Source organism: Cotesia glomerata, linkage group LG6 (assembly GCF_020080835.1).
Source record: "Cotesia glomerata isolate CgM1 linkage group LG6, MPM_Cglom_v2.3, whole genome shotgun sequence".
NCBI lineage: Eukaryota > Metazoa > Arthropoda > Insecta > Hymenoptera > Braconidae > Cotesia > Cotesia glomerata.
The window spans coordinates 20,719,753-20,731,852 of record NC_058163.1 but is presented as its reverse complement, the minus strand read 5'-3'; the positions used below and the strand labels follow the sequence as shown (position 1 = coordinate 20,731,852).

At 31.6% G+C, this 12,100-nt stretch overlaps 1 protein-coding gene and 2 long non-coding RNA genes across 9 annotated transcripts; 1 reads left to right on the top strand and 2 right to left on the bottom strand.

Annotated features, from left to right (window-relative positions):
• Positions 1–75: 75 nt before the first annotated feature.
• On the top strand, positions 76–12,028 carry LOC123267715. Of its 3 annotated transcripts, XM_044732521.1 has the most exons (9): positions 76–202; positions 871–1,058; positions 8,799–8,895; positions 9,032–9,136; positions 9,493–9,951; positions 9,994–10,565; positions 10,628–11,056; positions 11,248–11,499; positions 11,583–12,028. In XM_044732521.1, the coding sequence occupies exons 2-9, from the start codon at positions 966–968 to the stop codon at positions 11,928–11,930; spliced, it is 2,355 nt and encodes a 784-aa protein (XP_044588456.1). In that variant the 5' UTR covers positions 76–202; positions 871–965; the 3' UTR covers positions 11,931–12,028. The 3 variants fall into 3 exon arrangements, with proteins under 3 accessions (XP_044588456.1, XP_044588455.1, XP_044588457.1); XM_044732520.1 differs by having other exon boundaries at positions 9,493–10,565; positions 11,583–12,027; XM_044732522.1 differs by lacking the exons at positions 76–202; positions 871–1,058 and adding an exon at positions 4,798–4,836 and having other exon boundaries at positions 9,493–10,565; positions 11,583–12,026.
• LOC123267718 lies at positions 126–3,520 on the bottom strand. Its single transcript, XR_006510106.1, has 4 exons — positions 3,298–3,520; positions 2,312–2,605; positions 777–948; positions 126–210 (listed from the first exon to the last, which is right to left on the bottom strand). It is a non-coding gene; the product is annotated as an uncharacterized LOC123267718 (long non-coding RNA).
• Positions 3,754–8,296, bottom strand: LOC123267717. 5 transcript variants are annotated; one of them, XR_006510104.1, is made up of 8 exons: positions 8,015–8,296; positions 7,757–7,954; positions 7,228–7,684; positions 6,865–7,140; positions 4,776–6,755; positions 4,670–4,690; positions 4,366–4,601; positions 3,754–4,272 (listed from the first exon to the last, which is right to left on the bottom strand). It is a non-coding gene; the product is annotated as an uncharacterized LOC123267717 (long non-coding RNA). The 5 variants fall into 5 exon arrangements; XR_006510103.1 differs by having other exon boundaries at positions 4,366–4,690; positions 4,776–6,497; positions 6,604–6,755; XR_006510102.1 differs by having other exon boundaries at positions 4,366–4,690; positions 6,865–6,962; positions 7,056–7,140.
• Positions 12,029–12,100: the final 72 nt, after the last annotated feature.

The window sequence follows — 12,100 nt, the reverse complement described above, 5'->3', positions numbered from 1 at the left end:
CAATGTGATACGCGCCAGCACTCATATGATACTATACAAGTGTATGTGTGTGTTGTGTTTATATTGTGTTGTGTATATGTACCTGTTGCTGGATTTAACCTGCACACCAGTGTTGTCTTGTGTGAGTGCTGGTCCCCATTCTGACGGCAATGCATTCCTCAGTACTGTACATTTCTGTACAGGCGTTTGAGTCTCTAGGATTGTAAGTATCTGTGAAGATGATGATGATGATGAATGACATGAAAATTAATTTAGCCGATATTTGATTATTTTTTTAAACAAATAAATTAGGGTAAAAAAAATGTTGACGTCGAAATTTAAAAAAATTATAAATCCAATTTTTTTAAAATTAAAAAAAAATTTTTTTTATTAAATAAAATAAAAAAATTATCAACTGACTATTCTTTAATTTTTTTTTAACAAATAAATTTGTTCCAAAAAATTATTAAAAAACATTGAATTTTAAATTTCTACTTGTCAATTTTTTTTTCTAATTTTTTTTTGCCATAATTTATTTGTTAAAAAAATTTTTTAAATTATCAAATATCTGCTAAATTAATTTTCATTAAAATTTGACATGTAGAAATTTAAAAAAATTAAAAATGTAATTTTTAAAAAATAATTTTTTGGAAAAAATTTGTTTGTTAAAAAAAATTAAAGAATGGTCAAGTGACAGCTAAATTTCATGTCAAAAAATTTTTATATACTAATTTAATTTTTCTAATTTTTTTTGCCATAATTTATTTGTTAAAAAAATTCTTAAGATTATCTAATACCTGCAAAATTAATTTTAATTGAAGATGATGATGGTAGTTTATTGCATTAAATTTACAACGCAACAGGAAACTGAAAGGTGACTTTGATGTGCAGGTACCTGACGCCATCTCTTTGCTGCTGGTATCATCTACAGGTACACAAGGCTACCTGTTAATGCTGATGATTGAAGAGCTGCCGAGTAGAGGATTATGATAAAGAAGATTTTAGGTTTAAAGGTTTCAATAGCTGTCATTAGTTTCAGTGACAAGTTTTTTTATGAGTTTTCATGCTGGATTATCAAGGTATTCTTGATGATTTTTTACGGATAAATTTAATAATAAATTTAACTTGAGGAATTTTTTTATAACAAGAGGGTGAAATTTATTTTTTTTTTTTTGTTAAAAATTCAAAAGGGATTTTCTTAATTTTTTTGTGCTATATTCTGTGGAAAAATTTATATTTAAGTTTTTTTTTATGATTAATATGAGTAAAAAATTTTTATTGTTGTAATACTTGTCGAATAAACTTGAATGATAGCTGACAGATTATTCAGTCAATTATTATCTTGTAATAAAATTTATTTAAAAAAATAACATCGGTAATACTATTAATAAATGAAATTTATTATATTAATTATCGTAATTATTCGTAAAATAATTAAATATTTCAGAACCAGTGAAAAGGTGTTTTTTTTTTTTTCGTAAAGTATTTAATTATGGTAATTACTTAAAATTTGACTATTAAACTTTAAACGCTCATTGTAAACTGGTATTTAAATAATTTTCTCAATAATAAAAAGTGATTTAAAAAACGCAATTTTTATAATATTAAAACAAAATATTTCATAACCACAATAAATATGTAAATAAATATTGAATCATCGATTAAAAATAAATTAATATTACATAAATGTCATCATACTTTTCTGAAGTGCAATTTAACGTGAATAAAATTTTTTTTACTTCTCTATTTCTCAGTACTTACAAAAATTTAAAAATTTGTATTTAATAGTAAATATTGAGTATATTTAGACGATAATAATAATCTTAAGATTTCTATATGCAATTTATCACACACCAGCGAATCTTTAAGCAAATAATTGATATAGAAGTAGCAGATGCAAACATGAATTTATTTTATTCATTTAGAATGAATACATGACATTACAAGACTGCTCCGAGATTTGTTGTTTTATTTAAACAAGAGAGACTCGCTCTAACAACCCATCTGCATAAAAATAATAATAAATAAAAAATAATCGAGAGTAGTCTTCCGGAAACTGTATTGACTTTGACTTATCCTCAGATCACCACTTTCTTTATTTCTTCTTGACTTGACACTTTTAAATCTTAAACTATTTTTAAATGTTAAGTACCAATTGCGAAACAAATATCTATCAGTTTCATCATCTATTAAATGATATTCATTTTTGGATTAATTTATTCATTTATTTATTTATCGCTTCTTAATGAGAGTATAAACATTATAGCGTTAGAACGTTTAAGAATTATATTACTTACTTACTATTGTTATTTATTTTTTATATTGTACTTACATGTTTATACTCATAGATGATTGCGCAATACCTTAAAGACTACTGTTCTGTAGTCTAACTTTTATTACTTGTACTACTATTATTATTATCATCATCATTATAATATATTATGTACACATGTGGTATTATGCGTGGTGAATCGTTTCTCCACTTCCCCAGACGAGTATAGTAAAGAGATTTATATATCACCTTTGAAGATCCATGTTAAAAGACACACTATATTTGAATTGGTGTGTTAATTAGATCTATCTTGATCATCTGCCATAAATACAGTGAAAGTAACTCCTTTTTTACCTGACAAATAAATATACATAAATCAACTCAATCGTTAAAGCTAGATAAATTTATTTTGTGTCACTTTATTATTTATTTTTATTCAATTATTAATAAATCACTTATTATATTAAAAAAAAAAAAAAAAAAAATTAAAAATAAAATGTAATTTTATTTTTGACACTCAAAAAAATTTTTAATAAAATATTTTTTTATAATTTTTATTAAAAAAGTTTTTTTATAATTTTTATTAAAAATATATTTTTTTTTTTTTTTTAATTTGTTTAAAGTCGCATAAACTACTAAGGTCATGAGCGACTACGGTAGGGGGTAAACTTTTAAGATTGGAACTCGTTTTATTTCTTGGGCTGAGCAGAATAATACACTTAAATATTGAAAATGTTCATTGGTGTACGCCAGACTCGAACCCGGTCCAATGCTTTGGTAAGCAAGGGCCGGATCCGATAGGGCTACTGCGCACCTTATTTTTTTTTATAATTTTTATTAAAAATATTTTTTTTTTATAATTTTTATTAAAAATTTTTTTTTCATAGTTTTTATTAAAAATATTTCTTTTATAATTTTTATTAAAAATTTAGTAAATTTTAATTTTATAGTTAATAAAAAATAAATAAATTTAGCTGAAGAAATATTTATATTATTAAATCAAATATAAAAAATATAACAAGAAAAAAATAATTAAATTATTTTACCTTTCTCTACGTGCAATAAATTTATAAAGATTCTCATTAAGCCGGAGGGGGTTTCAAACATTCATTTTTAATACTCTTAAATATAATATGACGTAATTTAACCAGGCTTTCAAACGGTACGTGCCATCTGCGAGCTATCGGTGATTTAATACGCCAATAAAGTCTAAAAAACAATAAAACTCACAGCAATATTAAGTAAAAAAAATCGAGCCATTACTTTAAATACAATAATTACTGAAAAAAAAAAAAAAAAAAAAAATAAAAATAAAAATTGAATTAGCTGGGGCGTTTAAAAATTTATACACGTCCATATATAATATTTTTGGCCTAACAAAAACAATTTTTAGAAAGCAGGGCACCAGTGAAAATAAGTAATGACAAAAGAAAGAAGAAATAAGATGAGTAGTATTTTGAATAAGAGAGCAATATTGCTCAAGGCTTGCTGATCGGCTTAAATAATTATCGCACAGCCCAACACTTTTTTAAAAATTGTAATTAAAACATTTTTCGACTCAACTGCTCTTACGCGATGAGTCACCCGCGCTGGCAAGTGCCTCAATAATATTTAAAATCCTAGTTGGGATCATTCAGGTATCACCATCGCTTTGAATTAATAAGGTTATTTTAAATTTAAATAAAAATTACAATTACAATTAAAATTACACTTACTAAGACACGGTTGAACCGATAAGTTATTTTAAATAAAATCTCAGAAGAAATATATTACAAAATAATGTAGATTTAAATGCAAGGCTACTTAAAAGTAATGTGTATATATATAAATTTCTCTCAACCTCTCTGACTTGCCGTACAATAAACTCACACAAAAGACTTTGAATAACGCGAATTAAATAGTTGAATTTTAATAAAAAATAAAATCATCAAAATCTCAATCTTGTTTCAAGTTATTTTAATTTTTTTTTACTGCTCTCTGAGGTTTAAGTTTAATTGAAGGACACTCTGGAATTGTAGATTCTGCAAAAAAAAAAAAAATAAAAAATAACATTGAAATCTTTGTTTAATCCAACAATTTAACGGCACTCGTGCCTTAATCTTCCAAATAAGTACCTGATTCCGAGTCTAATTGACAGTCAGCCGGTTTATTGGCAGGCTGGATGTAAATTGCGAAACAGTGTCATACACGCTGACGGTTGATAGATAATAGATAACACATGCCGGAGTAATGGGTCCAGGTGTGTTATTAAATCTTCATGAAGATCCTGCGGTACGGACTCTGAGGATCTGGACGGCGCCGGAGCTGGTGATGGTGTCGGTGGAGGAGGTGGCCTCCTCTTTCTACCAGCCTAGAAGTAAGGGGATACAATTCCTATATAAAGCTCCGATGAAGATGCTCTCAGCTATTCACTCTCACCTTTCTCGCAATAACGCCACTCTTAATTTCAAATTTTATTATTTTTAATATTTTATTACCACTATTATTGTTATTAATTATAATTACCACAATTTAAATACTTAACTCGTGCATCATTACCCTGGATCAAATACTTGGATCATTACTGGATCGTTATTCATCGCAACGTAAGTTATTTCTCAATATTTTAATACTTCGCTCCAATTATTACTTGTTATAACACAAATTACATTAATTATTTTGGTAATTAAAATTAAAGAAGATAGTTCTGTAACAGATAAAAATATTAACATGTAACATAAACCAAGTGATTCTCATGAAAAATCAATTTTTTATTTAACAAACAACTAACTAATGTCGTAACAATTACCGCAGTAACATAGACAACAACAACAACAATATTAACAAAAAAGAAGAAGAATATAACCGTGTTATTCTCACGATTAAATCGTTCTTGTCGTGAGAGTAACGAAAATAACTTTTGACATGTTGCTCGAATTGTCTTTAAATAAAAATAATTTCTTCTTCATTTTCTTCTTAACTTTATTGTTGTGATTGTGAATTTATCTTCAGTAAAAGGTTAATCTTAGGTAATAATTGAATAAAATTTAACAAAACTGTATTTGTAATAGTGAATTAAAGAGTAATTAGCTGTGTTTGCTAATCCGATTGGCAAATTTTAAAAGGTCGAAAGGCCAACAATGATAATGACAGCTAAGAGGAGGCCATTCAATAAGATGATGATGTTCAATCATTTTAAATATACACTTAAACTTGTAACTTGTGAGATATCTATAATCGCATGTAATGTACGAGACTTTCGCCGATTCTCATTACTTGTCGCATCTCACAAATCTCACCCGTATACACCGATTGAATATACAATATATAATGCTTGTATATGTATATATATATACAATATATCGATTTTATCTCCACGGTCAATAGGACGCTCATCTGAAAGTTTTTCCTGAAAAAGAAAATACGTATAAATAATAAATACAATGTTATTATTTACTATAATATATCTTCTCTATATATATTAGCATAAATTATCAGCGTATATGGTGAAGATATAAAATTTAATAATTTTGTCAGGAATTCTTCGTATGTCTGACCGTATCTTGAGCTCAGTCACTTTCAGTTAATGACGTACTTTTCATCACCATAAACCATAACTCAACGACTCAATTTCTCGTATGATTAGCCAAACAAAAAGCAACAAGTTGCGTTAATATTATAAGTAATAATTTAGCAAACTCGGTTGCAAGATAATTCATATGACTACGTAATATTATAATAACGGTGATAAACTTTAGACGAGTTTAACTAAAACTAAAATCATAAGAAATTTAATACTGTCTTTACGCTATTTAAATGGTAGAGTTATGGCCGTGGCATAAATTTATAAATTTATTATATTTTAGCAAATAAAATATAATCCACGAGGGTTGTTAAATACTTCTACACCGCAGCTTTAATGCCAGGGTACCCAGCCAACTGAGATTGAAATTGGCATTGTAGATGAAGAAAAGAGTTTTAAGTATATGACAAAACGATTTAGTGATAACGCCGTCACGCCGATGAAACCGCAGTCATTCTGTCTAGAGTAAACGATGGTGTTTTTTGTTTTCACTTGTTGAAATAGAAAGAACCGTCGAGGTCAGTCATTAATCTCCTATTTTATTTTAACATCATCCGTCCTACTCTTCACTTATTTTTTTTTCTTCTCTCCTCTTCGCTGTTTAAACACCTTGCCCAAACAATTAACACGCTTCCGGACTAACGACACTAATTATTCATAACACACAGGAAGTGTTTCATAATTCTAAAAAAAAAAAAAAAAAAAAAAAAATAAATTAATTAAAAAAATTATAAAATTTAATTAAATAATTAATAATTATAATAAAGTAAATGAGTCGTAAAAAAGTAACCCAGGTCGTTTCATCCTGACCGCGGTGATATTATGAAAGTGTTTATTAACCAAAGTACCGAGACGTGAAAATGATTACACGTTTGAGCTAAAGTTTGACTCCTCTTGTCTTTCTTCTTTGTCTGTTCCATCATCATCTTCTTCTCGGTTATGCTGTATACATAATACATAATTGTAAGCATACTCTTGCGGTAAACACACTCCCTTAGATTAGAGGCGAGTTTGAACATCCAAACAAATAAAAGTCTTGAGTTTAGCTTACCACACTGGAGATAATGTTAACCAAGCTTGAATAGCCACAAACAGTAGCGCTCAAGACAAAGCAAGGTAGATGTAGTTGAGCGTTCCCGTGGCTACAAACTAAAAATATCACGAATTCGCACGATAATTATATTGCTTAGTATTACGCCCACGGTGTACAATGATACGATTATTAAATCTCAGATGATATACCCTGGTTTTTTCGCAGATTACGCAAGCTTGCTTCATCAGGCTCCGCGTGTTAATTGGCGAATAATTAACACCACAATCCACAATGCTGAAAATAATGAATAATTAATTTTTATCGTTATTGTAATTATTATTTATATAAAAAAATAAAATAATAAATAATAAATATAAATACAAATCTCGAGTCAGGTTTTTGCGCTAATTTTATTATTTTCTCTCGGATGTCGTCCACGATAGCCTGGTAACCAGAGAAGATACCCAGTGTTGGATATGCATCATGCAACACTTCTATCTCTAGTGTACTCCACACAAATGTACCAGTGTAGTAGAATTTTCACGACCACAGACATCTCCTCAGATCGTGCCGAGCAGATGAGTCTAACTGATGCGACTTTCACCTTTCACCTCGGCAATAGCTCGCACGATTCCTCAGGCTTAACTTATTCGCAAACCCATACCATTTCTTCTTCCTTTTTCTTCGTCTTCTTCCTACTTAGTGTGCTTAGAATATGGATTGCTTCGCTAGCGGTAACCAGCCACCGAGGCACTTTGCTTCTTCGGGGACCGAGGACATGTGCGCACGACTCGTGGGAGTCTTACTCTCGTAAATCCACACACAACTCGGTAGATATCTTCAGAATAAAAGTATTGAATAATATAATAGCAAAGGGAAACTAAATAGACATTTTTTTCTCTAAGCTTACCCAGATAAAGCCAGTAGTACATCAAGGTCATGCAACGAAAGCTATACCCTTTGACAGTGAAAGTTATTAACATGGAGGTTGTTGTTTTATTTTCCCCTTAATCTATCTAAGATCCAGTATCATTTACATCTACTGTTGACAGTGTCGCATTGTCGGATGGAAGAAATAATTTTAGACACGTGACATTTAACCTGCAAACTAATGGCGTAATTTAATAGCTGCATCAAAAGCAATGTTACTTTATTATTTATATCTTACCTCTGACTCTTTACTCGTGTACCCCGGTGATACCACGAAAAATTTTCGACGTCCAAGGCTCCTTGACTCCTTTTATTATTATTTCATAATAGTTTATGGTCGCTTTCTACTTTCTCACAGATGATCCGCGCGATGATCGATAGTTGCCTTAGAGCTAGAGATATTGTGTAATATTCGTGACAACGCACCACGATTATAATGTCTCATCTCTTCTATCCCTTTGTTTACATTATTCTGAAGTTAGCTGAAAACTGTCAAATTGTCAAAATTTTTTTATTTTTATAATAAATTAATTACAATTAAAAAAATCCTTTTAAAAATTTTAACTAATCATTTTTTTTAATGAAAACTAATTTAGCAGATCTTTGATCATTTTCAAAATTTTTGTAACACATTAACATGTAGAAATTTGAAAAAATTAAAAATGCTATTTTTTTTAAATAATTTTTTGGAACAAATTTTTTTGTTAAATAAAATTGAATAATTGTCAAGTGACGGCTAATTTTAATGTCATTTTTTTTTAATTTTTATAAAATTAAAAAAAAAAATTTAATGTTAGTTAATTTTAGAGTAATTTTATTACATCATACTGAAGTTAGCTGACAACTGTCAATTTTTTAAATTTTTATAAATGGAATTTTTTTTTTCATTAACTTTTTTTTAATAATAATTTTATTTTTATGAAATTATAAAAAAATTTCTAATGTCTCTAAGCTTCAGTCTCATTTACTTGCTCGTTTGTTATTGTAATAAAAATTTTATTTATCTTTATTTCTTCTCCCAGGAAACGAGGAACATGAGGTGTCTGGCAGCGCTCTGCTACTTGCCTGCTGCACTGGTCGTTCTAGTGGCTGCTACCGACAATGAACAATTCTCACCGAGTAAGTTAAGCTGAAATTTATTATAATTATTGTTTATGCTAATAATATTTTATCTTTCAACATTAAATAGTTATGATGTATTGTATAGTATAGTAGAGTTGTCTTTTATGAATAATTATTGTTTACTTTTATTTAGAGCACACAAGAGTCACACGTGACGTGGACTCTTCATCGACCGACATAATGGCGAGGAATCTTCTTGAATGGATCCAAGGAATTTATCGACAGGGGATTCGCAAAAGTAGGTTGAATATTTACCTATGAAAAAAATAAGTATGATTAATGAAGAGCAACAGATGAATAATAAATTTTAATAATAGTTATAATAGGTAACGTGTAATGAGTTGTAAGATTTTATTTATGGACTATTGATAATTGATAATTATAGACTTAACATGACAGCTGAAAGTGCATTTACTTAATAAGTTATGAGTAACACGTTGTCAGTTAAGCGAAAGTAATATCATATTAATTATTAACATAATAGTAATAATTATTTTTATTGTTGTAGTTTTTAACAATTACAATTTTTTTTTTTTTTTTAAGTTACTCGTCGAAAATAATATGTAATAATTTCAACATATATTAATTTAACAGCGAGACAAGACGGTAATGGATATTTACCACCGTACAATGATCAACGCCCGCTGGAAAGACCAAGACCATTCCAGCCTGCTCCATCACCATCTCCGTCACCACCTTTTCCATCACAATCTCCGAGCTTGAACGAAGTGACTAGTTATCCAGGACTCCAGCCATCTCCAGGAATAGGAAGCGGATTCTCAAATCCACCGCCACTGAGCTACGGCTCGACTCCGAGACCGACGTACATACCTACTTCTACAAGACAGCCTTCTTCACCGGGTTACAGTCCTTCGTCGTTCCCGACTAGCCCTGCAAGACCTTTCACTGGAAGTTCTGGATTTCCAGGAAGTTCAACGACTTTTCAGCCTCCGTCCCCGACATACGGATATCCTTCATCCAGTGGTGGCTATCCTAGTTCAGGATATCCGTCTTCACCGTCTCCTACTCCAGGATTCCCTACACCTTCTCCAGGTTACCCATCACCAAGTCCAGGATATCCATCGCCAAGTCCAGGATACCCATCACCAAGTCCAGGATACCCATCACCTTCTCCAGGATATCCATCACCTTCTCCAGGATATCCATCGCCAAGTCCAGGATATCCATCACCAAGTCCTGGAACACCAACAGATTCTTATGGATATCCTTCGCCAAGTCCTTCACCATATCCTAGTTTTCCAACACCCGGAACTGGTCCTACTGGTCCAGGATACCCAACTGGTCCAACTGGACCTGGTAGCTCACCAACTGGTCCAGGAAGTACTCCTGGCGGAACTCCAACACCAGGCCGTCCTTCACCTACACCAGGTCGTCCTTCACCTACACCAGGTCGTCCTTCACCTACACCAGGCCGTCCTTCACCCGGACCTTCACCAACTCCCGGTTCGCCATCGCCAACACCCGGTGGAGGTGATAAAGACACTGCAGGTGGTTCACCAGGCGACAACAATGTGTCTCCTCCCGGCGATGACGATGACCTTAAACATCCTCCTCACATTCACGAGCTCCAAGTTCAGTGCAGCAAGACCATGATGACCATCGACATTGAATTCAACCGACAATTCGACGGAGTAATTTACTCCAAGGTAAATTTTAAATACTAAATCATTTTTATTTTAAAATTGACTTAATTAAAAATTAATTTCAGGGATTTTACATGATGCCAGAGTGCCGCTACGTTGCGGAAAACTCAGGACAAACCAAGTACTCGTTCACTGTGAACCTAGACTCTTGTGGAACAGAATTCATAAACGACTTCGAGGGCGAAGCAGGTCAAGCTTACCTTGAAAATGTCCTGGTTCTTCAAAATGAACTAGGCATCCAAGAAGTGTGGGACACGGTCAGACGTGTACGTTGTCTCTGGGAAGGAAACATCAATAAAGCGCTGACAGTTAGCTTATCCGTCGACATGTTAAACCAAGAAATCGTGACCTTCAGCGGAGATACTGCTACCGCGAAGCTGGATATACAAGTTGGAAAGGGGCCTTTCGCTCCGGCTGCTACTGGTTTAGTTAAAATCGGTGAACCCATGACTCTGGTGGTATCCGTTGAAGGGGATCCAGGCTTTGATCTTCAGGTACATCAATCCACATCCATCACCCGATCATTATCATTATTATTATCATCAAGCTACGATACATTAATCATAAGATTAAATTATAGACCTAGATAGCAAATATTGAGATCAAGATAGTTTAAGCCCATCATATTCGTATTTATAAGCACAAGCATGTAATTGTATAATTGGAATAATGGCTCTTATTTCAGGTTCGTGACTGCATTGCACGCGATGAGCCATCATTGAATATCGTGCAGCTCACTGACGAACGTGGCTGTATTCTCAAGCCGAAACTCTTCGGCGCATTCCAAAAGACTCGCGAAACAGGCAATACTGGTGCATCAATAATAGCTTATGCCTTCTTCCAAGCATTTAAATTCCCAGATGTTATGGATCTTTTCATTGAATGCAACGTTGAACTCTGCAAGACTAATTGCGAAGCGTGTCCAGATGAAAACCAGGTTAGAATCTTTTCTAAATAATTTTTTTTTAATGATAAATTTCATTAATTTTTTACTAAACTAAATATAAATAATTATTGCAGCAAATTGAACCGGGCAGACGAAGAAGAGATGTCTCATACGCTCCAACCAACTCATCTGGCGCTCTGTCGGACCCGATTCGTATGGGCCGAGGCTTCAGGGTAATAATGCCAGATGACTTGAGTCTTGCCTCCAGTCAATCTCTCGAGAACCTAGAAAATACGGCAATTAACGAAATTAGTTTGACAAGAAGTGTTTGCATGAGCTACAGCGGGTTCTACGGTTCTTTCTCTGTGATGGTCGGAATACTCGTCGCCTCGACGATGAGCACCATAATTCTTTACACTAAAACCCAAAGAATTGCCAGAGAAAAATCTTATGATCTTCCCCAAGGTCTTAATCATCATTGAACATCTTTTAATTTATAAATTAAAAATTATAAGATGTTTATTCTTTTTTTACTGTGCCTGATTTTTTTTATGATATATGTACTAGTTATTATTTTATTATTAATTACTTGGTATTTTATTCTAGTGATGTACAAAACAATCACATGTACATGTTTTATCATTATCATTAT

Coding starts and splice junctions, on each gene's coding strand:
- LOC123267715 (XM_044732520.1), top strand. CDS start 966: ATGATAAAGAAGATTTTAGGTTTAAAGGTTTCAATAGCTGTCATTAGT. Junction 8,896..9,031: donor CAATGAACAATTCTCACCGA/GTAAGTTAAGCT, acceptor ACTTTTATTTAG/AGCACACAAGAGTCACACGT. Junction 11,500..11,582: donor CGTGTCCAGATGAAAACCAG/GTTAGAATCTTT, acceptor TAATTATTGCAG/CAAATTGAACCGGGCAGACG.